Source organism: Nannobrachium achirus, assembly GCF_963921795.1.
Source record: "Nannobrachium achirus genome assembly, chromosome: 19".
Taxonomy (NCBI): Eukaryota; Metazoa; Chordata; class Actinopteri; order Myctophiformes; family Myctophidae; genus Nannobrachium; species Nannobrachium achirus.
Window position 1 is genome coordinate 61,199,283 of NC_137826.1, and position 26,626 is coordinate 61,225,908.

At 42.7% G+C, this 26,626-nt stretch overlaps 1 protein-coding gene across 1 annotated transcript; it reads left to right on the forward strand.

Annotated features, from left to right (window-relative positions):
• Positions 1-1,271: 1,271 nt before the first annotated feature.
• LOC308304974 (D(1)-like dopamine receptor) lies at positions 1,272-18,548 on the forward strand (the record flags this gene model as incomplete). The annotated part of the gene is made up of 6 exons (XM_080749597.1): positions 1,272-1,372; positions 4,670-4,919; positions 7,387-7,698; positions 8,550-8,711; positions 16,746-17,031; positions 18,334-18,548. The coding sequence occupies exons 2-6, from the start codon at positions 4,731-4,733 to the stop codon at positions 18,546-18,548; spliced, it is 1,164 nt and encodes a 387-aa protein (XP_080605723.1). The 5' UTR covers positions 1,272-1,372; positions 4,670-4,730.
• Positions 18,549-26,626: the final 8,078 nt, after the last annotated feature.

Below are 26,626 nucleotides of genomic sequence, written 5' to 3' on the forward strand. Positions count from 1 at the left end.
AGATAAAGGATATTCATTGAAGATAAAGGATATTCATTGAAGATAAAAGGATATTTATTGAAGATAAAAGATATTTATTGAAGATAAAGGATATTCATTGAAGATAAAAGGATATTTTTGGAGTGGTGAAAGCACTCCCAATAGACAGGTATATCCGTGGGTATGTCCGTGGGTGGGTGGGTGGCTGGCTGGCCGTGTCCGTAGCCTGGCAATACCTTGAGTGGCCACACACAACACACTAGTTAAAGGAGGGGCGCTGTTTTGTGCAGGCCAGGCACACTCAACACACACATACACGCACGCACGCACGCACGCACGCACGCACGTACGCACGCACGCTGCTCAGATTCACCACTCCACTTCGAACCGAGGTTTGATTTTTTGAAGATAAAGGGATATTCATTGAAGATAAAAGGATATTCCCTGAAGATAAAGGATATTTATTGAAGATAAAGGGTATTCATCGATGATAACAGGATTTATTTGAAGATAAAGGATTTCATTGCAGGAATGAAGCAACACTTTAATGAGCTAAATTAAACACTTTGGAAATGAACTAAAGACACAAAGAGGAGGCTGTTGAGGAGGAAGGGAGAGAGTTGTGTTCCTGCTTCATCCAGCTGATGTAGGACTACTGCTACTCATCCAGCTGATGTGTGCTCAGCTGGTCTCTCTCTGGGTTGAGGTGCCTTTGCTCAGCGGCACGTTGGACCAGGTGTCGGGAGTCGAACCGGAGACCTTCCTAAAGAGAGAGAGAAAACGATACAAATCTAAAATGGAACTAAAAGGTTCCAAATAGACTTGCTGTGACTCCGGGATCTAGTGTGTGTGTGTGCGTGCGTGCGTGCGTGCGTGCGTGCGTGCGTGTGCGCGTGGGTGCGTGCGTGCGTGCGTGCATGTCGTAACCCCACCCCCGGATTTGCACTTAATTGTTGCAGAAAAACAAAATAATATCGAAAATAGCAGATCTACAAGCTCACAACACATTGCGGGGTGACGCGCTGAGAGCTTGTAGATCTGTTATTTTCGCTATCAAAAACTTTCATAGAAAAAAAGGGGTAGGTCTAATTCCGATTTCCTCCCCCAAAATGGATTATTTTATTGTTATAGGATAAGATCTTTTTTTTTAAATAATCAATTAAATGTATCAGTTGGATTAAGCCCGATATATCGCAGCGCAAGAGAAAACCAAAATGGCGGCAGTGTGGAACTCCTCATCGGTCGGAGGCGATGGCGTCCAGGGACCACCGGGGGGCGACACATCCTCCTCCCGCCGCGTGCTGACCGGCCTCTTCCTCTCCCTCCTCATCCTCACCACGTTGCTAGGCAACACCCTGGTCTGCACCGCAGTCACCACCTCCCGCCACCTGAGGTTTATTTGTTTATTTGTTTATTTGAAAAGGATCCCCATTAGCTGATGCCGTAGCAATCAGCTAGTCTTCCTGGGGTCCATACAAGTCATATTACAAATACATTTAAAAAAAAAAGCAATACAATAAAACTACAACAACATTACATTGCATTAATTCACATTTGCACATTAATATGATATAGCTTAAATAAATACTAGCAGGAAATAACTTTTACAAATTAATTTCTCCTGAAGTTATTTATAACTGGTTCCCAGTAAATACCTCAGCACTTTTTTCTTAAAAGCTGATTTATTTTGAGTTAGACGAATGTTAAGTGGTAAAATGTTCCAATAGTCAATGGCTCTATAAATTACAGTTTTTGAATTAATATTTGAACTAGGTGCAATAATATGACCATTAACAGCATATCTAGTATTGTAAGAATGTCTGTTATTACAATAATCCACCTGGTCAAACAGAAACAAGGGAGTCTTTGAATTAACAATACAACAGAGAAACGTAGCCAAGCCCGAAGAAATCCTTTGTTCAATAGTGAGCCATGAGAGGCTGGAGTGCATCTTTTCAATACTAGTTCTCATAGAACAACCCAGGACAAGCCTAGCCGCCCTGTTTTGTGCAACCTGTAATTTAGCGAGATTTGTTTTAGATGCACATGACCATACTGTTGAACAATAATCTAAGTGACACAAGATTAAAGATTTTGAAACTTGTCCCAGGATACTAGAAGGTACATAAGATGAACACTTTCTAGTGACTGCAATACCTCTCCCCATTTTACTAACTACTGTATTTATGTGCTCAGTCCACGATAATTGACTGTCCAGGACAACGCCCAGCAATTTAGTGCTGTTTACCTGTTGTATGGGCTCACCAGATATTGATAAATTAAGTTTGGGTGTATCTGCCAATTTGTGTCGTGTCCCAAAGACAATACTTTTAGTTTTGGATATATTTAAGACTAATTTGTTTGTACTTATCCAATCATGTACTATTTTCAATTCACTAGACAAAACTTGATTTAATTCTAGGCATGAACTTGCAGTATAATGTACAGTGGAATCATCTGCGTACATCGTTATACCTGCATTATTGAGGGCAGAGGGCAAGTCATTTGTAAAAATTGAAAACAGGAGAGGTCCTAGACAACTTCCCTGAGGAATCCCGCATGATAACATACTATCTTCAGATAAGCTCCCGTTATAAAAGACCTTTTGTGTTCTAGAAGATAGATAACTCTTCATAAGAGTAATCACAGTTTGGTTAAAACCATAACACATAAGTTTATCAAGTAGAATGTCATAATCAATAACATCAAATGCAGCACTGAAATCTAACAAAACCGCACCTGCAATTTTTGAGTCATCAATCCCCCTCAACCACTCATCAGTCATTTGAATAAGAGCTGTAGCAGTCGAGTGACCCTTTCTATAGGAATGTTGATATTTGGTAGTCAGACCATTGTAGTTAAAATAATCCTGTACCTGAACATGAATAATTCTCTCCATAACTTTGCTGAGTGCAGGGAGAATACTTATAGGTCGACTATTTGGACCACAGAAAGGTAACCTACTATCCTTAAGGAGAGGAATGATTTTTCCCTCTTTCCACATTGTAGGGTACACCCCACATAGCAGGCATCTATTAAATATATGACATAAGGGGCCTGAAATGTGATCGGCAGCAATATTTAACAACTTACTGTCTAGATTGTCTGCACCAGCACACCCATATTCAGGAAGAGATTTCAGCAGTTTGTTTACATCACTCACATCTACACAATTGAAATGAAACATGCAACTTTTACCATACATTATTTCATTATTTATCAGGTCGCAGTGATTGTGATCCGTGCCACTTAGATTCTGCCTCAGATTGTTCACCTTATTGATAAAAAAGTTATTGAAATAGTTAGCAATATCCTGAGGTTTTGTTAAAAAAATACCCTCAGATTCCACAAACGAGGCACAAGCATTTGTCTTTCTTCCCATAATTTCATTCAATGTATTCCAGAGTTTCTTACCATCATACTTAACACTATTTATTTTCTGCTGATAATATTCTCTCTTCTTCCTTTTGTTCAATTTAGTTACCTGATTCCTTAGTTTACAATATTTTAACCTGTCGTGCAATAAACCAGATTTTACGGCCACCACTTTAGCATCATCTCTCTGTCTCATTAAATGCTTTAGAGGTAGGTCTATCCATAGGGCAGTTTTAGTTTTAGCTGTGAACTTTTTCATAGGAGCGTGTCTATTCACAATATCCATAAATATATTCATAAAAGCATCTAGGGAAACCTCTGGATCGTCATTACTGTACACTGCATCCCAATTAACATCAGGTCAGTGTGGAGCTCAGTCACATGTCCAGGTCCTACCCAATCAGCAGGCAGGACTCAGACAGGATCATTTGAATGCTTTGTTAAAGGTATGGGAAAGTGATTTCACCTAAGTTACAGTTACAGTTTTCATGTAGGTGACAGGCGGGGGCCTTCCTCCAATCATGATCAAGTGGGGGCGGGCCTTGGTGAGCATAAGGCCCGCCCCCACTTGACCATGATTGGAGGAAGGCCAAACTCTATGCTGATTGGAGGAAAAGCTGTCACCTAACAGTCTTGGTGGAGCAACTGAAAGTGCTTTTTTCTCCTCACAGGATAAGGCTGAAGTCCAAACATGGACCAAACACTCTATACTAGTGTTATTTGGCCTATAGTACTGTCAGACCCATTTTGTTATTATTTTAATATTTTTAAAATTAAATGAAATCACTTACCCTACCTTTAACTGTTTGCAAAATGTAGAGAAGTACAGTTATACGTTACGGCTATACTAAATGTACACAAGTACAGTTATATACGTTACGGCTATACTATTACACAAACATTAAACAAGCCCTGAAGGCTTGTTTCCATTGTGCTTCTGTGTATTCAGTTATTGAATAGGGATTGGGCGGAAGTCCTTTTATGGACCAAACACATACTATAGTACTATCAGAACTGTTTGGTTATTATTTGAACACAGTATTTCTAGTTGTAAACGACACTGTTTACATGGCTGTTAAATTCACGCAGTGCAGCAGGTGCTCTGAACCTTTGATTAGCCAGATTGATATGAGCCAATCAGGTGGTCATTATCAAGAATTAACACCACTCTGAATTCAGCGATTGACCAATCAGAATCAAGCATTCAACCAAGCCGTGTAATAAAGCAACGTTAAGTTTGTCAGAAAACAGACTGAATAGTAAACAATCTGAATCCTTTTTTCTTTTCTTCCCTGCCGCTACTTCCTGCCTAAAGGTCGAAGGTGACCAACCTGTTCGTCATCTCCCTTGCCATCTCTGACCTGCTGGTGGCGCTGATGGTGATGCCCTGGAAGGCTGCGGCCGAGATGCTGGGCTTCTGGCCGTTCGGAGGCTTCTGTCCCGTCTGGGTGGCCTTCGACATCATGTGTTCTACTGCCTCCATCCTCAACCTGTGTGTGATCAGTGTGGATCGTTACTGGGCCATCTCCTCACCCTTCCTCTATGAGAGGAAGATGACCCATAAGGTATAGCAACCTGTTAGTAATGTGTGTGATCAGTGTGGATCAATACTGGGCCATCTCCTCACCCTTCCTCTATGAGAGGAAGATGACCCCTAAGGTATAGAAACCTGTTAGTAATGTGTGTGATCAGTGTGGATCGATACTGGGCCATCTCCTCACCCTTCCTCTACGAGAGGAAGATGACCCATAAGGTTAGTAATGTGTGATCAGTGTGGATCGATACTGGGCCATATCCTCACCCTTCCTCTATGAGAGGAAGATGACCCCTAAGGTATATAAACCTGTTAGTAATGTGTGAGCAGTGTGGATCGATACTGGGCCATCTCCTCACCCTTCCTCTATGAGAGGAAGATGACCCATAAGGTAACAACCTGTTAGTAATGTGTGATCAGTGTGGATCGATACTGGGCAATAAGCAGTCCATTCCTCTACGAGCGGAAGATGACCCATAAGGTCAGTAATGTGTGATCAGTGTGGATCGATACTGGGCAATAAGCAGTCCATTCCTCTACGAGCGGAAGATGACCCATAAGGTCAGTAATGTGTGATCAGTGTGGATCGATACTGGGCCATCTCCTCACCCTTCCTCTATGAGAGGAAGATGACCCATAAGGTAACAACCTGTTAGTAATGTGTGATCAGTGTGGATCGATACTGGGCAATAAGCAGTCCATTCCTCTACGAGCGGAAGATGACCCATAAGGTCAGTAATGTGTGATCAGTGTGGATCGATACTGGGCCATCTCCTCACCCTTCCTCTATGAGAGGAAGATGACCCATAAGGTTAGTAATGTGTGATCAGTGTGGATCGATACTGGGCCATCTCCTCACCCTTCCTCTATGAGAGGAAGATGACCCATAAGGTAACAACCTGTTAGTAATGTGTGATCAGTGTGGATCGATACTGGGCAATAAGCAGTCCATTCCTCTACGAGCGGAAGATGACCCATAAGGTCAGTAATGTGTGATCAGTGTGGATCGATACTGGGCCATCTCCTCACCCTTCCTCTATGAGAGGAAGATGACCCATAAGGTAACAACCTGTTAGTAATGTGTGATCAGTGTGTATCGATACTGGGCCATCTCCTCACCCTTCCTCTATGAGAGGAAGATGACCCATAAGGTAAGTAATGTGTGATCAGTGTGGATCGATACTGGGCATTAAGCAGTCCATTCCTCTACGAGCGGAAGATGACCCATAAGGTCAGTAATGTGTGATCAGTGTGGATCGATACTGGGCGATAAGCAGTCCCTTCCTCTATGAGAGGAAGATGACCCATAAGGTCAGTAATGTGTGATCAGTGTGGATCGATACTGGGCGATAAGCAGTCCATTCCTCTACGAGCGGAAGATGACCCATAAGGTCAGTAATGTGTGATCAGTGTGGATCGATACTGGGCGATAAGCAGTCCCTTCCTCTATGAGAGGAAGATGACCCATAAGGTATAGCAACCGGTTAGTAATGTGTGATCAGTGTGGATCGATACTGGGCCATAAGCAGTCCATTCCTTTATGTGGGGTTATATTGTGCAGATTTGTCTTCCTCATGTGTTTGTGTTTACTTCCTGAAAGCTGAAAGACTGGGCCTCAAAAGGCCCAGTCAAAAAACACAGATTAAATGAGATCATATAATCATCCCCTCCCCTTTTACCATTCACCCAACACTGTGTCTCAGTTTACTGAGACACTACACTGTCTCTCTGCATTCTATGATCCTATAGTTTACTGAGACGCTACGCTGTCTCTGCGTTCTATGATCCTATAGTTTACTGAGACGCTATATACGCTGTCTCTCTGCGTTCTATGATCCTATAGTTTACTGAGACGCTACGCTGTCTCTCTGCGTTCTATGATCCTAATAAAATGTGTCCGAACACAGCTGAGGGCTAGTCATTGATTTTTTTTTTTTTCATTTTTGTTTTTCATTTCATTTGAAAGCTGTGAATCATAGCTACCAAATTATATATTGGTTGTGGAGATTGACCCAACAGTTTTGTAGTTATGGCTTATAGAGTTATGCCATGCAGAAATACTAGATCTGAGAAATTTAGCCTTTTAGATGAAATGTAACATGCAAAATGTGAGGTTTCTCTTCACATTAATTTAAAAAAGTCTTATTTACATGCAGAGTTAAGCTCTGGCGTTTAAGTGAAATGTAGCCTGATATTTATGAAATGCTTTTGTGGCTTTATCACATTTTAGAAAAAAAAAAAAAAAAGTAATTTCAGGGCTGGTCTAAAGCTGTGCTTTCCGAAATGACTGCCCCTCTGCTATGCTGGGTCACCTATAGTTTACTAAGAAGCTATGCTGTCTCTCTGCGTTCAATGATCCTATAGTTTACTGAGACGCTACGCTGATGTGTTACCTTGTTTATTGTAAGTCACTGTGGATGACGAATTTCTGATGAATGCCTACATTGTATAAGATTATAAATAGTATTAACTTTGCTCTGGTCTTCCTGACCTCCAAGGTTGCGTGTCTGATGATCAGCGTAGCGTGGACGCTGTCCGCCCTCATCTCCTTCATCCCCGTGCAGCTGGGCTGGCACAAGGCCCAGGATGCCAGCGGTTTAGACGGGCACAAGGCCCAGGATGCCAGCAGCTACGCTGCCTTGCTCAACGGCACGTCGCCGTCCCTCTTCTCCCCGGGCGTCGACCCGCCGCCCGACAACTGCGACGCCAGCCTGAACCGCACGTACGCCATCTCCTCCTCGCTCATCAGCTTCTACATCCCTGTGGCCATCATGATCGTTACCTACACCCGCATCTACCGCATCGCACAGGTAACTTTATCCCTACACCCGCATCTACCGCATCGCACAGGTAACCTTACCCCTACACCCTCATCTACCGCATCGCACAGGTAACCTTACCCCTACACCCCCATCTTTATCCCTACACCCCATCTACCTTACCCCTACACCCGCATCTACCGCATCGCACAGGTAACCTTACCCCTACACCCTCATCTACCGCATCGCACAGGTAACCTTACCCCTACACCCCCATCTTTATCCCTACACCCCATCTACCTTACCCCTACACCCGCATCTACCGCATCGCACAGGTAACCTTACCCCTACACCCCCATCTTTATCCCTACACCCCATCTACCTTACCCCTACACCCGCATCTACCGCATCGCACAGGTAACCTTACCCCTACACCCCCATCTACCTTACCCCTACACCCCCATCTACCTTACCCCTACACCCCCATCTTTATCCCTACACCCCCATCTTTATCCCTACACCCCCATCTACCTTACCCCTACACCCCCATCTACCTTACCCCTACACCCCCATCTACCTTACCCCTACACCCCCATCTTTATCCCTACACCCCCATCTTTATCCCTACACCCCCATCTACCTTACCCCTACACCCCCATCTACCTTACCCCTACACCCCCATCTACCTTACCCGTAAACCCCCATCTTTATCCCTACACCCCCATCTACCTTACCCCTACACCCCCATCTACCTTACCCCTACACCCCCATCTTTACCCCTACACCCCCATCTACAGCATCGCACAGGTTTGCCCACCTTCATTTTTAAGTATCAGTCACTAAATAAATACCAGTAAATAACTCAGTATTAATTACTAACCTTAACCCTACACATCTTCCAGGTGCAGATCCGACGCATCTCGGCATTGGAGCGAGCGGCAGAGAGCGCCAAGCTCCGCCTCCACAGTGACCAGGGAGGAGGAGCCAACATGGAGGGAGGAGCCAACATGGAGAGCGAGAACTCCTTCAAGATGTCCTTCAAGAGAGAAACCAAAGTCTTAAAGGTTTGTGTAGAACTGGAAGGCATTTGTTTTTGCTTGAAAACAAAACTTGTTTTTTAGGGAGTTTTCTTTAAGAAGTTAAAGCTCTGCATTAGGATAGGAGTCGTTGCTGTAGACTAGAGAGAGTGATGTCACAGTGTGTGGGACCATCCTCTCTCAGTGATCATGGTGTTACAGTATATGTGACTGTAGGTCAGAACCGCCACAGCTTGTCTGTACTCGTCCGTCCGTCCGTCCGTCCGTCCGTCCGTCCGTCCGTCCGTCCTGACACTGTGGTTCCCCTGACACATCACTGTGACATCACAGGTAACATCATGGTGATGTCAGTTACTCAGAGCAGATATCTCCATATTTGGCCATAAACAGGTGACATCACAGTGTCTGTCTCAATATTTGGAGAAATTGGAGCTCACTACCATCACCCTGATCTCCATATATGTAAAATTCCATATATGGCTATTCCCCAGAATCCCTTTTATGCCCATATATGGAGATCCCTGATGTCATCGATATACATCACTGGCCAGATCTATCTATGTATCTATCTATCTATCTATCTATCTATCTATCTATCTATCTATCTATCTATCTATCTATCTATCTATCTATCTATCTATCTATCTACCTACCTACCTACCTACCTACCTACCAACGGACTCACTCGCTAGCTTTCGCCGTGGACTGAAGACTCACCTTTTCAGACTCCACCTAAACTCTTAGCACTACAGAAAAAATCAATGACCATACATGAAGCTAGTTAGCATTTGTTTTTAGGTTTTTAAGAACTTTGATTATATTGTGTTTTCTTTTCTAGATAGATATACATTTGCATTTGTTATATTGTTGACGATGTACTGACATATTATCTTGTTTATTATTGTGATGTTATCTGCTTATTGTAAATCGCTTTGGATTAAAAGCGTCTGCTAAATGCCTAAACTGTAAACTGTAACAACCTACCTACCTACCTACCTACCTACCTACCTACCTATCTATCTATCTATCTATCTATCTATCTATCTATCTATCTATCTATCTAGACTCTGTCAGTGATCATGGAGTGTTCTTATTGTTACAGACTCTGTCAGTGATCATGGAGTGTTTATGTTGTTACAGACTCTGTCAGTGATCATGGAAGTGTTCTTATTGTTACAGACTCTGTCAGTGATCATGGAAGTGTTCTTATTGTTACAGACTCTGTCAGTGATCATGGAGTGTTCTTATTGTTACAGACCCTATCAGTGATCATGGGAGTGTTCTTATTGTTACAGACCCTATCAGTGATCATGGGAGTGTTCTTATTGTTACAGACCCTATCAGTGATCATGGAAGTGTTCTTATTGTTACAGACCCTATCAGTGATCATGGGAGTGTTCTTATTGTTACAGACCCTATCAGTGATCATGGGAGTGTTCTTATTGTTACAGACCCTATCAGTGATCATGGGAGTGTTCTTATTGTTACAGACCCTATCAGTGATCATGGAAGTGTTCTTATTGTTACAGACCCTATCAGTGATCATGGAGTGTTCTTATTGTTACAGACTCTGTCAGTGATCATGGAGTGTTTATATTGTTCTACAGACCTTGTCAGTGATCATGGAAGTGTTCTTATTGTTACAGACCCTATCAGTGATCATGGAGTGTTCTTATTGTTACAGACCCTATCAGTGATCATGGGAGTGTTCTTATTGTTACAGACCCTATCAGTGATCATGGGAGTGTTCTTATTGTTACAGACCCTATCAGTGATCATGGAGTGTTCTTATTGTTACAGACCCTATCAGTGATCATGGGAGTGTTCTTATTGTTACAGACCCTATCAGTGATCATGGGAGTGTTCTTATTGTTACAGACTCTGTCAGTGATCATGGAGTGTTTATATTGTTCTACAGACCTTGTCAGTGATCATGGAAGTGTTCTTATTGTTACAGACCCTATCAGTGATCATGGAGTGTTCTTATTGTTACAGACCCTATCAGTGATCATGGGAGTGTTCTTATTGTTACAGACCCTATCAGTGATCATGGAGTGTTCTTATTGTTACAGACCCTATCAGTGATCATGGGAGTGTTCTTATTGTTACAGACCCTATCAGTGATCATGGGAGTGTTCTTATTGTTACAGACCCTATCAGTGATCATGGAGTGTTCTTATTGTTACAGACCCTATCAGTGATCATGGGAGTGTTCTTATTGTTACAGACCCTATCAGTGATCATGGGAGTGTTCTTATTGTTACAGACCCTATCAGTGATCATGGGAGTGTTCTTATTGTTACAGACCCTATCAGTGATCATGGAGTGTTCTTATTGTTACAGACCCTATCAGTGATCATGGGAGTGTTCTTATTGTTACAGACCCTATCAGTGATCATGGAAGTGTTCTTATTGTTACAGACCCTATCAGTGATCATGGAGTGTTCTTATTGTTACAGACCCTATCAGTGATCATGGAGTGTTCTTATTGTTACAGACCCTATCAGTGATCATGGGAGTGTTCTTATTGTTACAGACTCTGTCAGTGATCATGGGAGTGTTCTTATTGTTACAGACTCTGTCAGTGATCATGGGAGTGTTCTTATTGTTACAGACCCTATCAGTGATCATGGGAGTGTTCTTATTGTTACAGACCCTATCAGTGATCATGGAGTGTTCTTATTGTTACAGACCCTATCAGTGATCATGGGAGTGTTCTTATTGTTACAGACCCTATCAGTGATCATGGGAGTGTTCTTATTGTTACAGACCCTATCAGTGATCATGGAAGTGTTCTTATTGTTACAGACCCTATCAGTGATCATGGAGTGTTCTTATTGTTACAGACCCTATCAGTGATCATGGAGTGTTCTTATTGTTACAGACCCTATCAGTGATCATGGGAGTGTTCTTATTGTTACAGACCCTATCAGTGATCATGGGAGTGTTCTTATTGTTACAGACCCTATCAGTGATCATGGAGTGTTCTTATTGTTACAGACCCTATCAGTGATCATGGAGTGTTCTTATTGTTACAGACCCTATCAGTGATCATGGAGTGTTCTTATTGTTACAGACTCTGTCAGTGATCATGGAGTGTTCTTATTGTTACAGACTCTGTCAGTGATCATGGGAGTGTTCTTATTGTTACAGACTCTGTCAGTGATCATGGAGTGTTCTTATTGTTACAGACTCTGTCAGTGATCATGGGAGTGTTCTTATTGTTACAGACTCTGTCAGTGATCATGGAGTGTTCTTATTGTTACAGACTCTGTCAGTGATCATGGGAGTGTTCTTATTGTTACAGACTCTGTCAGTGATCATGGAGTGTTCTTATTGTTACAGACTCTGTCAGTGATCATGGGAGTGTTCTTATTGTTACAGACTCTGTCAGTGATCATGGAGTGTTCTTATTGTTACAGACCCTATCAGTGATCATGGAGTGTTCTTATTGTTACAGACTCTGTCAGTGATCATGGGAGTGTTCTTATTGTTACAGACTCTGTCAGTGATCATGGAGTGTTCTTATTGTTACAGACCCTATCAGTGATCATGGAGTGTTCTTATTGTTACAGACCCTATCAGTGATCATGGAGTGTTCTTATTGTTACAGACTCTGTCAGTGATCATGGGAGTGTTCTTATTGTTACAGACTCTGTCAGTGATCATGGAGTGTTCTTATTGTTACAGACTCTGTCAGTGATCATGGGAGTGTTCTTATTGTTACAGACTCTGTCAGTGATCATGGAGTGTTCTTATTGTTACAGACTCTGTCAGTGATCATGGGAGTGTTCTTATTGTTACAGACTCTGTCAGTGATCATGGAGTGTTCTTATTGTTACAGACCCTATCAGTGATCATGGAGTGTTCTTATTGTTACAGACTCTGTCAGTGATCATGGAGTGTTCTTATTGTTACAGACCCTATCAGTGATCATGGAGTGTTCTTATTGTTACAGACCCTATCAGTGATCATGGGAGTGTTCTTATTGTTACAGACCCTATCAGTGATCATGGAGTGTTCTTATTGTTACAGACCCTATCAGTGATCATGGGAGTGTTCTTATTGTTACAGACCCTATCAGTGATCATGGGAGTGTTCTTATTGTTACAGACTCTGTCAGTGATCATGGAGTGTTTATATTGTTCTACAGACCTTGTCAGTGATCATGGGAGTGTTCTTATTGTTACAGACCCTATCAGTGATCATGGGAGTGTTCTTATTGTTACAGACCCTATCAGTGATCATGGAGTGTTCTTATTGTTACAGACGCTATCAGTGATCATGGAGTGTTCTTATTGTTACAGACTCTGTCAGTGATCATGGAGTGTTCTTATTGTTACAGACCCTATCAGTGATCATGGGAGTGTTCTTATTGTTACAGACCCTATCAGTGATCATGGGAGTGTTCTTATTGTTACAGACCCTATCAGTGATCATGGGAGTGTTCTTATTGTTACAGACCCTATCAGTGATCATGGAGTGTTCTTATTGTTACAGACCCTATCAGTGATCATGGGAGTTTTCTTATTGTTACAGACCCTATCAGTGATCATGGGAGTGTTCTTATTGTTACAGACTCTGTCAGTGATCATGGAGTGTTCTTATTGTTACAGACCCTATCAGTGATCATGGGAGTGTTCTTATTGTTACAGACCCTATCAGTGATCATGGGAGTGTTCTTATTGTTACAGACCCTATCAGTGATCATGGAGTGTTCTTATTGTTACAGACCCTATCAGTGATCATGGGAGTGATCTTATTGTTACAGACCCTATCAGTGATCATGGGAGTGTTCTTATTGTTACAGACCCTATCAGTGATCATGGAAGTGTTCTTATTGTTACAGACCCTATCAGTGATCATGGAGTGTTCTTATTGTTACAGACTCTGTCAGTGATCATGGAGTGTTTATATTGTTCTACAGACCTTGTCAGTGATCATGGAAGTGTTCTTATTGTTACATACCCTATCAGTGATCATGGAGTGTTCTTATTGTTACAGACCCTATCAGTGATCATGGGAGTGTTCTTATTGTTACAGACCCTATCAGTGATCATGGGAGTGTTCTTATTGTTACAGACCCTATCAGTGATCATGGAGTGTTCTTATTGTTACAGACCCTATCAGTGATCATGGGAGTGTTCTTATTGTTACAGACCCTATCAGTGATCATGGGAGTGTTCTTATTGTTACAGACTCTGTCAGTGATCATGGAGTGTTTATATTGTTCTACAGACCTTGTCAGTGATCATGGAAGTGTTCTTATTGTTACAGACCCTATCAGTGATCATGGAGTGTTCTTATTGTTACAGACCCTATCAGTGATCATGGGAGTGTTCTTATTGTTACAGACCCTATCAGTGATCATGGAGTGTTCTTATTGTTACAGACCCTATCAGTGATCATGGAGTGTTCTTATTGTTACAGACTCTGTCAGTGATCATGGGAGTGTTCTTATTGTTACAGACCCTATCAGTGATCATGGAGTGTTCTTATTGTTACAGACCCTATCAGTGATCATGGGAGTGTTCTTATTGTTACAGACCCTATCAGTGATCATGGGAGTGTTCTTATTGTTACAGACCCTATCAGTGATCATGGAAGTGTTCTTATTGTTACAGACCCTATCAGTGATCATGGAGTGTTCTTATTGTTACAGACCCTATCAGTGATCATGGGAGTGTTCTTATTGTTACAGACCCTATCAGTGATCATGGGAGTGTTCTTATTGTTACAGACCCTATCAGTGATCATGGAGTGTTCTTATTGTTACAGACCCTATCAGTGATCATGGGAGTGTTCTTATTGTTACAGACCCTATCAGTGATCATGGGAGTGTTCTTATTGTTACAGACCCTATCAGTGATCATGGGAGTGTTCTTATTGTTACAGACCCTATCAGTGATCATGGAGTGTTCTTATTGTTACAGACCCTATCAGTGATCATGGGAGTGTTCTTATTGTTACAGACCCTATCAGTGATCATGGAGTGTTCTTATTGTTACAGACCCTATCAGTGATCATGGAGTGTTCTTATTGTTACAGACCCTATCAGTGATCATGGGAGTGTTCTTATTGTTACAGACCCTATCAGTGATCATGGGAGTGTTCTTATTGTTACAGACCCTATCAGTGATCATGGGAGTGTTCTTATTGTTACAGACCCTATCAGTGATCATGGAGTGTTCTTATTGTTACAGACCCTATCAGTGATCATGGGAGTGTTCTTATTGTTACAGACCCTATCAGTGATCATGGGAGTGTTCTTATTGTTACAGACCCTATCAGTGATCATGGAAGTGTTCTTATTGTTACAGACCCTATCAGTGATCATGGAGTGTTCTTATTGTTACAGACCCTATCAGTGATCATGGAGTGTTCTTATTGTTACAGACCCTATCAGTGATCATGGGAGTGTTCTTATTGTTACAGACCCTATCAGTGATCATGGGAGTGTTCTTATTGTTACAGACCCTATCAGTGATCATGGAGTGTTCTTATTGTTACAGACCCTATCAGTGATCATGGAGTGTTCTTATTGTTACAGACCCTATCAGTGATCATGGAGTGTTCTTATTGTTACAGACTCTGTCAGTGATCATGGAGTGTTCTTATTGTTACAGACTCTGTCAGTGATCATGGGAGTGTTCTTATTGTTACAGACTCTGTCAGTGATCATGGAGTGTTCTTATTGTTACAGACTCTGTCAGTGATCATGGGAGTGTTCTTATTGTTACAGACTCTGTCAGTGATCATGGAGTGTTCTTATTGTTACAGACTCTGTCAGTGATCATGGGAGTGTTCTTATTGTTACAGACTCTGTCAGTGATCATGGAGTGTTCTTATTGTTACAGACCCTATCAGTGATCATGGAGTGTTCTTATTGTTACAGACCCTATCAGTGATCATGGGAGTGTTCTTATTGTTACAGACCCTATCAGTGATCATGGAGTGTTCTTATTGTTACAGACCCTATCAGTGATCATGGGAGTGTTCTTATTGTTACAGACCCTATCAGTGATCATGGGAGTGTTCTTATTGTTACAGACTCTGTCAGTGATCATGGAGTGTTTATATTGTTCTACAGACCTTGTCAGTGATCATGGGAGTGTTCTTATTGTTACAGACCCTATCAGTGATCATGGGAGTGTTCTTATTGTTACAGACCCTATCAGTGATCATGGAGTGTTCTTATTGTTACAGACGCTATCAGTGATCATGGAGTGTTCTTATTGTTACAGACTCTGTCAGTGATCATGGAGTGTTCTTATTGTTACAGACCCTATCAGTGATCATGGGAGTGTTCTTATTGTTACAGACCCTATCAGTGATCATGGGAGTGTTCTTATTGTTACAGACCCTATCAGTGATCATGGGAGTGTTCTTATTGTTACAGACCCTATCAGTGATCATGGAGTGTTCTTATTGTTACAGACCCTATCAGTGATCATGGGAGTGTTCTTATTGTTACAGACCCTATCAGTGATCATGGGAGTGTTCTTATTGTTACAGACCCTATCAGTGATCATGGGAGTGTTTATATTGTTACAGACCCTGTCAGTGATCATGGGAGTGTTCTTATTGTTACAGACCCTATCAGTGATCATGGGAGTGTTCTTATTGTTACAGACTCTGTCAGTGATCATGGGAGTGTTCTTATTGTTACAGACTCTGTCAGTGATCATGGAGTGTTTATATTGTTCTACAGACCTTGTCAGTGATCATGGGAGTGTTCTTATTGTTACAGACCCTATCAGTGATCATGGGAGTGATCTTATTGTTACAGACCCTATCAGTGATCATGGGAGTGATCTTATTGTTACAGACTCTGTCAGTGATCATGGAGTGTTCTTATTGTTACAGACTCTGTCAGTCATCATGGAAGTGTTCTTATTGTTACAGACTCTGTCAGTGATCATGGGAGTGTTCTTATTGTTACAGACCCTATCAGTCATAATGGGAGTGTTCTTATTGTTACAGACCCTATCAGTCATAATGGGAGTGTTCTTATTGTTACAGACCCTATCAGTCATAATGGGAGTGTTCTTATTGTTACAGACTCTGTCAGTCATCATGGGAGTGTTCGTGTGCTGCTGGCTTCCGTTCTTCGTTCTAAACTGCATGGTTCCGTTCTGTGAGGAGGAGGAGGAGGATTTCTTCCCGTGCGTCTCTGCCTCCACCTTCGATGTGTTTGTGTGGTGTGGTTGGGCCAACTCCTCCCTCAACCCCATCATCTACGCCTTCAACACAGACTTTAGACGAGCCTTCTCCACACTGCTGGGCTGCCAGCGCCTCTGTCCGCCGCACAGCGACGTCCATGTGCTCAACATCAACAACAATGTGGGTAAGACTTTAACATAATGTTACGTTAGCACTTCAACAACAATGTGGGTAAGGCTTTACTGTTGTCTTTGCCATATCCTGGCTGTCAAGCCATTGGCAGGTTAGCTTTTCACGTCGAAAGGATGGACCGTCAAACAGATGCTGTGTCGCAATATGGACACGCTCCAATAAAACGCTCCATCTCGATACTTGTTCTGCGTTTTTAACAAAAGCATCAAAAGACACAAGTCACCGTGTAGATTTGTTTATGAGGACTGGTTGAAAATCAGATAATCGCAATGACCTTAAATAATCAAAATAATTATTTACACTATTGTGAATGTATTAAATAAATAAACACAACCTATGTTGGCCTTAGTACATGACTTATGTATTCTGATATCGGTGCAGTCATTGTCCGTCATTTCTTAACCCTTTCCAAGCCACGGGGAGCCCCTTAATGTTAAAACCGTAATATATCGGACATCTGAGCAAGGAGTCTCAGCCGCGCCGTACTTTCCCGGACTTTGTCATTAAAACCGGAATAAATGATTTTGATCCGAAAATCGGCGATCGTCTAACCTTCCCTAGTCACCGCTCGTCCATCGGTGGCTCGTGGCTGCTCTGACATGAAACAGAAGTGACTCTCATGGCCTTTCCTTCTTCAGCCTTCCTTCCTCCCACCCACTTGTTGTTTAGACGATAGCACTAGCAGAGCTGGAGTGCTAGGTGCTAGGCTATCCAAAGTGGTCACATCGACTGTTCAGTCACTCCTGGACTATATGCATGGATCGTTATGCGCGCGGATCGCGCACGCGAAACGCACGGGGAGAGCGATGCTCGGCCAAAACCACCACTCTATCCCAACAGAGATCGAGAAAATCACGGTGAGCTAATGACCTGGGAAAAAGAAAAAAGAAAAAACAACGGTGCGGTCCAAGAAGGAGGGGTGGCGGGCTCATGTTTATAAACATAATATTATGTCTCAGATCACAATACAATAATAGAAATTTCACGGCTAATCTACCAACCACCATTCTATTTTGGCTGGCAAACTGTTAAAAGGCAAACGTGTGTCAAACATAAAAAAACACAATTAAATCATTAATGACAGTCATTCTGTAAGTAATGACCTGTCAATCATTCTGTAAGTAATGACCTGTAATGATGTGCTTCACAGCCCTGGACCAGGTAATGACCTGTCAATCATTCTGTAAGTAATGACCTGTCAATCATTCTGTAAGTAATGACCTGTCAATCATTCTGTAAGTAATGACCTGTCAATCATTCTGTAAGTAATGACCTGTAATGATGTGCTTCACAGCCCTGGACCAGGATCATCAGGATCCGCCCAAGAGCCGCATCGCCACGCACGGCCAGGAGGGGGCAGCAGCGTGCTACGTCATCCCGCACAGGGCGGAGGGGGAGGAGCTTACCGGAGGGGAGGGGCATCAGGAGCTGCTCTCTCCAGGCGTTTCAGGAAGTCTGGACTCGTTCAACCCTGCGACGGAGAATGGCCTGAAAACCTCGTCCTGCTGACACCACTGTCCGTCTGTCTAACGGCGCTTTAGCCCGCACGCGTGCGTATTCCAGTTAAGATGAGGCTGGTTGTTTTTGTTCGCCACGCTATGAAACAAACTAACACACTTTCATTCATTTGAATACTGAGAGAATAGTCTCACTTCTGAAATCGTGTTGCTACGTTTAGACGGCGAGTCACTCGCCGTCTAAAGATAAAGATGAGAGGAGGAGAAAGAGGAAGATAAAGATCTTCGCAGCAGCAAGGACAGGTCAGAGCACGCTGAGACAACCTGTCAGTTGAGCAACATCTGAGAATAATGAATGACATGGAAACAAGTCTGGAGAGGAAAAGCTGAAATGTCTCTGGAGAAGAACTGAACTCCCTGATAAAAACTGTTAAGGAGAACAAAGCAGCCCTTAGACAAGAAACAGAGGAGAAAGTCAAGCAGATCCAGGACAGCGTGGATATTGGATTACTAACAACCTGAAGCCCAGGGGACGCAGGCTGGGCCTCATGGAAGCAGAGCTGGGCTCCGTGCAGGAGAAAGTAACAGCTTTAAGAAGAAAACAAAAGCTGCGCTAAGAAGATGTATTTTAGCAGGGTGTATCTGAATATTCACTCTGCGGAAAGGCTGATAGACCTAAACTTTGGCTCTTTGCTCTGAGACGTTCCCAAGGGAAAAGACTTTTACATGAACATCCCAAGGGAAAAGACCTTGACATGAACATGGGAGGTGCTGCGACCTCAGCCTGTGACACCGTCTCTCTGTCACATAGGAACGTTTAACAATGACAAACCCTGAGTTCAGATCAGTATTAATTCTATGAAGCCGGACATAATCATAATCTCATTCAACGAGACTCACTTGGTTGGAGAGGACTCCGTCGCCCTGGGAGACGATGAGTGTTTTGGCAATAATAGTCAAGCATGCTAGTGTAGGCTATACAGTGTGTGTGTTGGCCCTCACCAATGAGCCTGGCTCTATTGCTGACTGGTTAGCCACATGCCTGGGATTTTGGAGTCCCGGGTTCGCCTCCCGGCCGAGGCTACACTGGGGCTCTAAGAGCATCCGGTGGAGGGGGGGTTCGTGTAAGACACGGTTTGATTAAATCAAATGAAGTGAATGTAATTTATAATTATGCTGGAATCCTAGACCTTCATTTCTCACATTTTTATTTTTATCCCACGATTTTTTTAACCCATTTTTTACCCGATGTTAATTATCTAACGTAATGTAATGTGGACCCTACCCTCCCTCTGCCAACCTGGGGAGAGCAACGTACTGATCTCATGCTTCCTTCTATGCATGAAGAGTCCAAGTTGCTTCTTATCACCTGCCAGGGAGGAGCTTCCCCGTTTGGACATAGCGCGTGGAAGGAACGCGTTATTCGCATTAGACGCCCCGGCTGGCTTGGGGGAGGAAGTATAGAGACCAGGATTACTGCATGTTTTTTGTGAGGGTATCTACCCTAGGAGACACGGGGAGAACATGCAAACTCCACACAGAAAGGCCCTTTGGCCAACCCCACCTAGGGTGTGGGCACTGATGACGCGGAGGAGAGAACACGCCCCCAGCGCCCCCAGCGTCCCCCGGCGGGAATCGAACCCAGGACCTTCTAGCTGTGGGGCGACAGCTCTACCCACTCCACCACGAGCCCAGTATGTGCAGTAGTTCTCACATTTAAAATCTGGATATACATTTATGGAGTTTACATGTTATATTCCACATGATGTGTCTGTTGTTTACAGCCATCATCTGAGTCAGATACATTTATGTTCAGGAGATGATGCTATTTATGTGTGTGGAGATCTGAACTGGGGGGCTGGGCTATGATTATGTTAAAGGGGAAGACCACCCATTTTCAATATTGAACTATGTCATTAATATAACTTATTCTTAGAGGAGTTGTGTGGAAATAGAAAAAAAGTTCCCCCTCTTCTGTGTTGCCTAGAACTGAAAGATTGATTTTGGGGTTTGTATTGTAAAGTACAACGGTGTGATGTCATCAAGTTGTACTTTACAATACAAACCCCAAAATCAATCCTCCAGTTCAAGGCAACACAGAAGGGGGGAACTTTTTTCTATTTCCTTAACTCCTCTAAGGTATACTAATGACATAGTTCAATATTGAAAATGGGTGGTCTTCCCCTTTAACGTATTGAACTGGGTGGGAAGGCTGTATGATTATGTTAAAGTATTGAACTGGGGGAGGGCTATGATTATTGAACTTTGTGGGGGGGCTATGAGGTCTTATGTTAAAGAGGTTGATGAAGTTCCAAACAGAGAACCATTAGATGTATGTATTAATAAACATGGAGAATCATTAGTTGAATGTCTGAGAGACTCTAAAATCTGTATTGTCAATGGAAGAGTCTTAAAGACAATCAACTAAAAAAGAGTCTTAAAGACAACTATACATCTGTATCAACTAAAGAATAGTCTTAAAGACAACTATACATCTGTATCAACTAAAGAAGAGTCTTAAAGACAACTATACATCTGTATCAACTAAAGAAGAGTCTTAAAGACAACTATACATCTGTATCAACTAAAGAAAAAGGTGTTGTTAACTATACACTGATTGTTTGTGGTCTTGTATTTCTTTTGAGTAGATCAAAAAACAACATTAAAAACATTTAACACATCAATATGGACTCCAAATACAATGTTGTCAACCAATCATCAAGGACGATGATACACGAAAGAAGAAGAACCATGAAAACACAACATTTTCAGAACAGTGCGGACATGAATGACAGCACAGGGAATTAAAATCAGCTAAAAGCAAGAGTAAAGAAATGGGTCTTGAGCTTAGGTTTAATTGGAGTTTATTCCAAGCCGTCGGCCCGTAGAAACAGAATGCTGCTTCACCGTATTTTTGGTATAAATGCCATTGTAGGCACATGGAGCAGGTCTGCACTAGAAGACCTGAGGGGGGCGTTTTGGAACGTATCTAGGCAGGCAGTCTAGATCAGGGGTTCCCAAACTTTTTTGTCTCAGGGCACCCCATAAATATTTATTTAATCCGAGGCAACCCTACATTATAATTTTCACTCCCAGCACCTTATATTTATAGCATATCGTCGTTGTCGGGTGGAAACCTTGTATGTCCAAAACCTTTCTTTTTTGTATTTATCATCTATAAAATGTACTAAACTAGTGAAAACAGCAGATCTACAAGCACACAGTTGTAGATCGGCTGTTTTCACTAGTTTTGTGCGACAAAGGTTTCTGCCTGACAGTGAGGATATTTTAGTGATTATGTTGTGAGGAAAACGTTGAGATAACAGCCATTTTGTTTAGAACTGACTGAAAATACTGTACTTGTACTTCAAGTTTAAAATGATATGAAATATATATTTCTTCAAGTGTCCAAATAAATTCCAAATATTATCAAATGATCTTGCTGCACCCCTGGACTGCTGTCATGGCACCCCAGGGTGCCCCGTCACCCCAGGGTGCCCCGTCACCCACTTTGAAAACCCCTGCTCTAGATACTTCATAGACCATTAGCCACTCCCCCTTCCCAATCACCCTCCACTCACCACAGCCAATCCAGTTCCAATCACCACAGTATGAATACACCTGTGTTCTCTCCACTGGCCTGTTTGTTCTGCTTCACTCCAGACCAAGAACAAACATGGGTCTTCGATTTTATCGATATAGTAACCATTTAGCAAAGAAATTAAATATGTGTGAAACGTGCCAATAGTGCTGGTTTATTTGAGGGATTTTTTTAATTATCATTATGGATATAAATAAGAAAACACTGTGATTCTGCAGCAAATGCATGGACATTATATTTCAACACAAACTTTGACATGAACAGGTTACAAAGAAGACATTACACACCGCTCCCAGTAGAGATGAGATCCCCCCACCCCCTTGGCTTCCTCATCCCGTTCCACATGCATCTCACTGCGTTTCAATAAAGTGTGAAACTTAGTAGAGGTCTGGTCTCTTACTAGTGAATGACAGCCTATGCTATGGAAATATGCTATATATGCTATGGAAATATGAAGGCACACAGAAAACACAGAGTGTCAGTATGTATTTGATAAAAACCTATTATATAGGAAATGTATGATTTGATCAAAGAGGACATGTTTTGCATTTTGAAAGGTTTCAAACTTCAAACCCACAATATTAACAAGTTAGGCCCAATCAGGACAAAGCAGATCCCTATGGGGTAACACAGACAATTAGAAGTCAATGTCTGACTGGCAGCATGTTGGAATGGAGAGCGGCCCTCCCTATGGAGATATTTGGGTAGGAATGGTAATCCAGTTAACAGGCTAACCCAGGTTCTTAAAATGTGGAAAATAGACTTCAAACTGTATTTTCTGTGATGGCACATCAAGCTTTGATGAAACATTTTACAAAGAGAGTAAAAGAGTGTGAGATGAGCCTGGCAGTGATGATCTTAACACTGAGCTGTTTATAGAAGAAGTCCAGTTGGCCATCAGCAGAGCTAAGACAGGAAAAGCCACAGGTATAAACAATCTGAAATCACCAATGCTATCTCACACTCTACTTAGTTTGTTTAACAAATGATTTAAAATGGGCAAAATCCCATCGCTGTGGTTCATCATAAACCCCATTTTAAAAAGTGATGAACCTTGGTTGATCATAGAGCTTAATTATAGAGGGATATCGGTCTGTTGAGTACAGTCTACAGATATACTCAGTGACAGGCTTTGGTTCCACCTAGAGAAAATACCTACTAGATTAATAAAATGGGATCTGCAACGTTATTCACTATGTACAATAATAAGGACCAGCATCTGCCTGTACTCTGGTGCAGACTGTTGACCATAAATGCTGTCATCTTTTGAGTGGTGTAAAGAATTTGAGGATTTCCATGAATGAAAAGAAAACAAATGTGATGCATTTCAGAAGCTCTCCAACTCACATTAGTAATTATCAGTTTTATGTTGGTGATGAGAAAAATTATTAACGATGTAAATTCTTATAAATATTGGGTTTTTATGTTTGTTGAGCCAAATGAGTTTTGTTCCTTCCTGGTTCCACAGTCCTTGCTGAGAGCATCAGGAGTCTGAATGAATGAACTTTATTTATAAAGCACCCTTCACAGCACCAATGCACACAGTAATTGGTAACTTAATAAGTTGGCTTGCGTACCGATACAACACTTTACCAGAACTGTGTTTGCCCAGATCTTGACTATGGTGCGGCGGTTATGAGAGTTTGCTAAGAGTGTAGCTTTCCTGGGTGTACATAAATATGCACCAATCTGTCTAGGTGGTCCTCAGACCAGGGTCCTGGGTCTCTCTAGTCTAGGTGGTCCTCAGACCAGGGTCCTGGGTGTACATACGTATGCACCAATCTCTCTGGGTGTTCCTCAGACCAGCCTTCCATCATTGCTTCCAGTCGTCCTGGTTCTCCATAAATCCTGCCAGTTCGTTGGTGCTTTTGCGCTCCTGCGTCTTTCTTGAGTTCATCCACATATAGTCTGGGGCCTTAGGGAGATAACATGGTCATTTCGTGCTAATCAGTCTTAAAGTGCCACATTTTGCACAGATGTATCCCAGGGCTTGCTCTAGTGATTTAGCTAGGGCGCCCGAGTTGGCGACCTTCGGGGTCGCCACAGCGGCCAAATTAAGTTGGGCTCCCATCGACTTTCTATTGCGAAAAACAAATGCTTGCAATGGATTCAGCATCATGACAAACCCCTAGTTAGACCCCTCAGATCCTACTTAAAGCGGATGTTTTTCTGGATATTTTCCTCCTGTATAGAAAGTCGATGGGTGTTTGGGGTCGTTATCATGATGGAATACTGCCCTGCGGCCAAGTTTCCAAAAGGAGGGGATCATGCTCTGCTTCAGTATGTCACAGTACATGTTGCCATTCATGGTTCCCTCAATGAACTGTAGCTTCAGTATGTCACAGTACAATGAACTGTAGCTTCAGTATGTCACAGTACAATGAAATGTAGCTTCAGTATGTCACAGTACATGTTAGCATTCATGTTTCCCTCAATGAAATGTAGCTTCAGTATGTCACAGTACATGTTGCCATTCATGGTTCCCTCAATGAAATGTAGCTTCTGTATGTCACAGTACATGTTGCCATTCATGTTTCCCTCAATGAACTGTAGCTTCCCAGTGCTGACACCCCAGCCCCAGAGGTTGAAGGGGTGGGGGGTCAGCCTGTCATTGCTCAGATCATACGCCACACTCTGCATCAAATTGGTCTGTATGGCTGTCATCCCAGAAGGAAGCCTCTTCTAAAAAATGATGCACAAAAAAGCCTGCAAACCGGTTGCAGAAGACAAGCAGACTAAGGACATCGATTACTGGAACCATGTTCTGATGAGACCAAGATAAACGTATTTGGTTTAGATGGTGTCAAGCGTGTGTGGCTGCAACCAGGTGAGGAGTACAAAGACAAGTGTGTATTCACTACAGTCAAGCAGGGTGGTGGGAGTGTCATGGTCTGGGGCTGTATGAGTGCTGCCAGCACTGGGAAGCTACAGTTCATTGAGGGAAACAAAAGGAGTGTGGATCACAAGCATCCTTTAAAATCGCCCTGAAAAAACACTTACAGGCAGCAGCCATTCGCAACTGGTAAAAACAAACAGCCCAAAGCCCATAGCCCAGCCCTACCCTCCCCTGCCCCTTCTTTGTATCTACTGCATAGTACTGTGTTCTATCCGTCTGTCATTCAATGTTATATGAGATACTTAAATGGTTTACTATGGAAATAAGCGTAGTCTTTTCTAGGATCTCCTTTTAGTAGACCTTGTACCAGTGAACTGTACCGTCATAAAACTGTACTTTTTTCTATGCAAACTTCTTCTAATAAAGTCTTCAATCGATCAATCAATCAAAACATGAATGGCAACATGTACTGTGACATACTGAAGCAGAGCATGATCCCCTCCCTTTAAAAACTGGGCCGCAGGGCAGTATTCCAAGATGATAACGACCCCAAACACACCTCCAAAACGACCGCTGCCTTAATAATGGAGCTGAGGGTAAAGGTGACGGACTGGCCAAGCATGTCTCCAGACTTAAAGTCTTAAACCCTATTGAGCAGCATCTGTGGGGCATCTTCAACCAGAAGGTGGAGAAGCACCAGGTCTCTGACATCCACCATCTCTGAGATGGAGGTCATGGAGGAGTGGAAGAGGGTTCTCTGGTGAACTCCATGCCCAAGAGGGTCATAGCAGTGTTTAAAAGTAATGGTTGCCACACAGAATATTGACACTTGGGCCTGATTTGGACATTTTCACTTAGGGGTGTACTCACCTTTGTTGCCAGCATTTCAGACATTAATGGCCGAATGTGGAGTTATTTTGAGAGGACAATAAAATCACACTGTTCTCATACTGTACACTGACTACTTTACATTGTATCAAAGTCTCATCTCTTCACTGTTGTCCCATGAAGAGATATAATTAAATATTTGCAGAAATGAGAGGGGTTGTACTCACTTATGTAAGATACTGGTATCATCTGAAATCTAACTCCATCCATCTGTCAGTCCCTCCTATGAGGTGGTCCTCCTCTGTCAGTCTGAGGTGGTCCTCTGCCTATGACCCAATGTCTATGGTCCATGTCTACAGCAGTACTGACTCCTCTGTGAGGGTCCATGTCTCATACAGCAGTACTGACTCCTCTGTGAGGGTCCATGTCTCATACAGCAGTACTGACTCCTCTGTGAGGGTCCATGTCTCATACAACAGTACTGACTCCTCTGTGAGGGTCCATGTCTCATACAGCAGTACTGACTCCTCTGTGAGGGTCCATGTCTCAGTACTGACTCCTCTGTGAGAGTCCATGTCTCATACAGCAGTACTGACTCCTCTGTGAGGGTCCATGTCTCAGTACTGACTCCTCTGTGAGGGTCCATGTCTCATACAGCAGTACTGACTCCTCTGTGAGGGTCCATGTCTCAGTACTGACTCCTCTGTGAGGGTCCATGTCTCATACAGCAGTACTGACTCCTCTGTGAGGGTCCATGTCTCATACAGCAGTACTGACTCCTCTGTGAGGGTCCATGTCTCAGTACTGACTCCACTGTGAGGGTCCATACAGCAGTACTGACTCCTCTGTGAGGGTCCATGTCTCA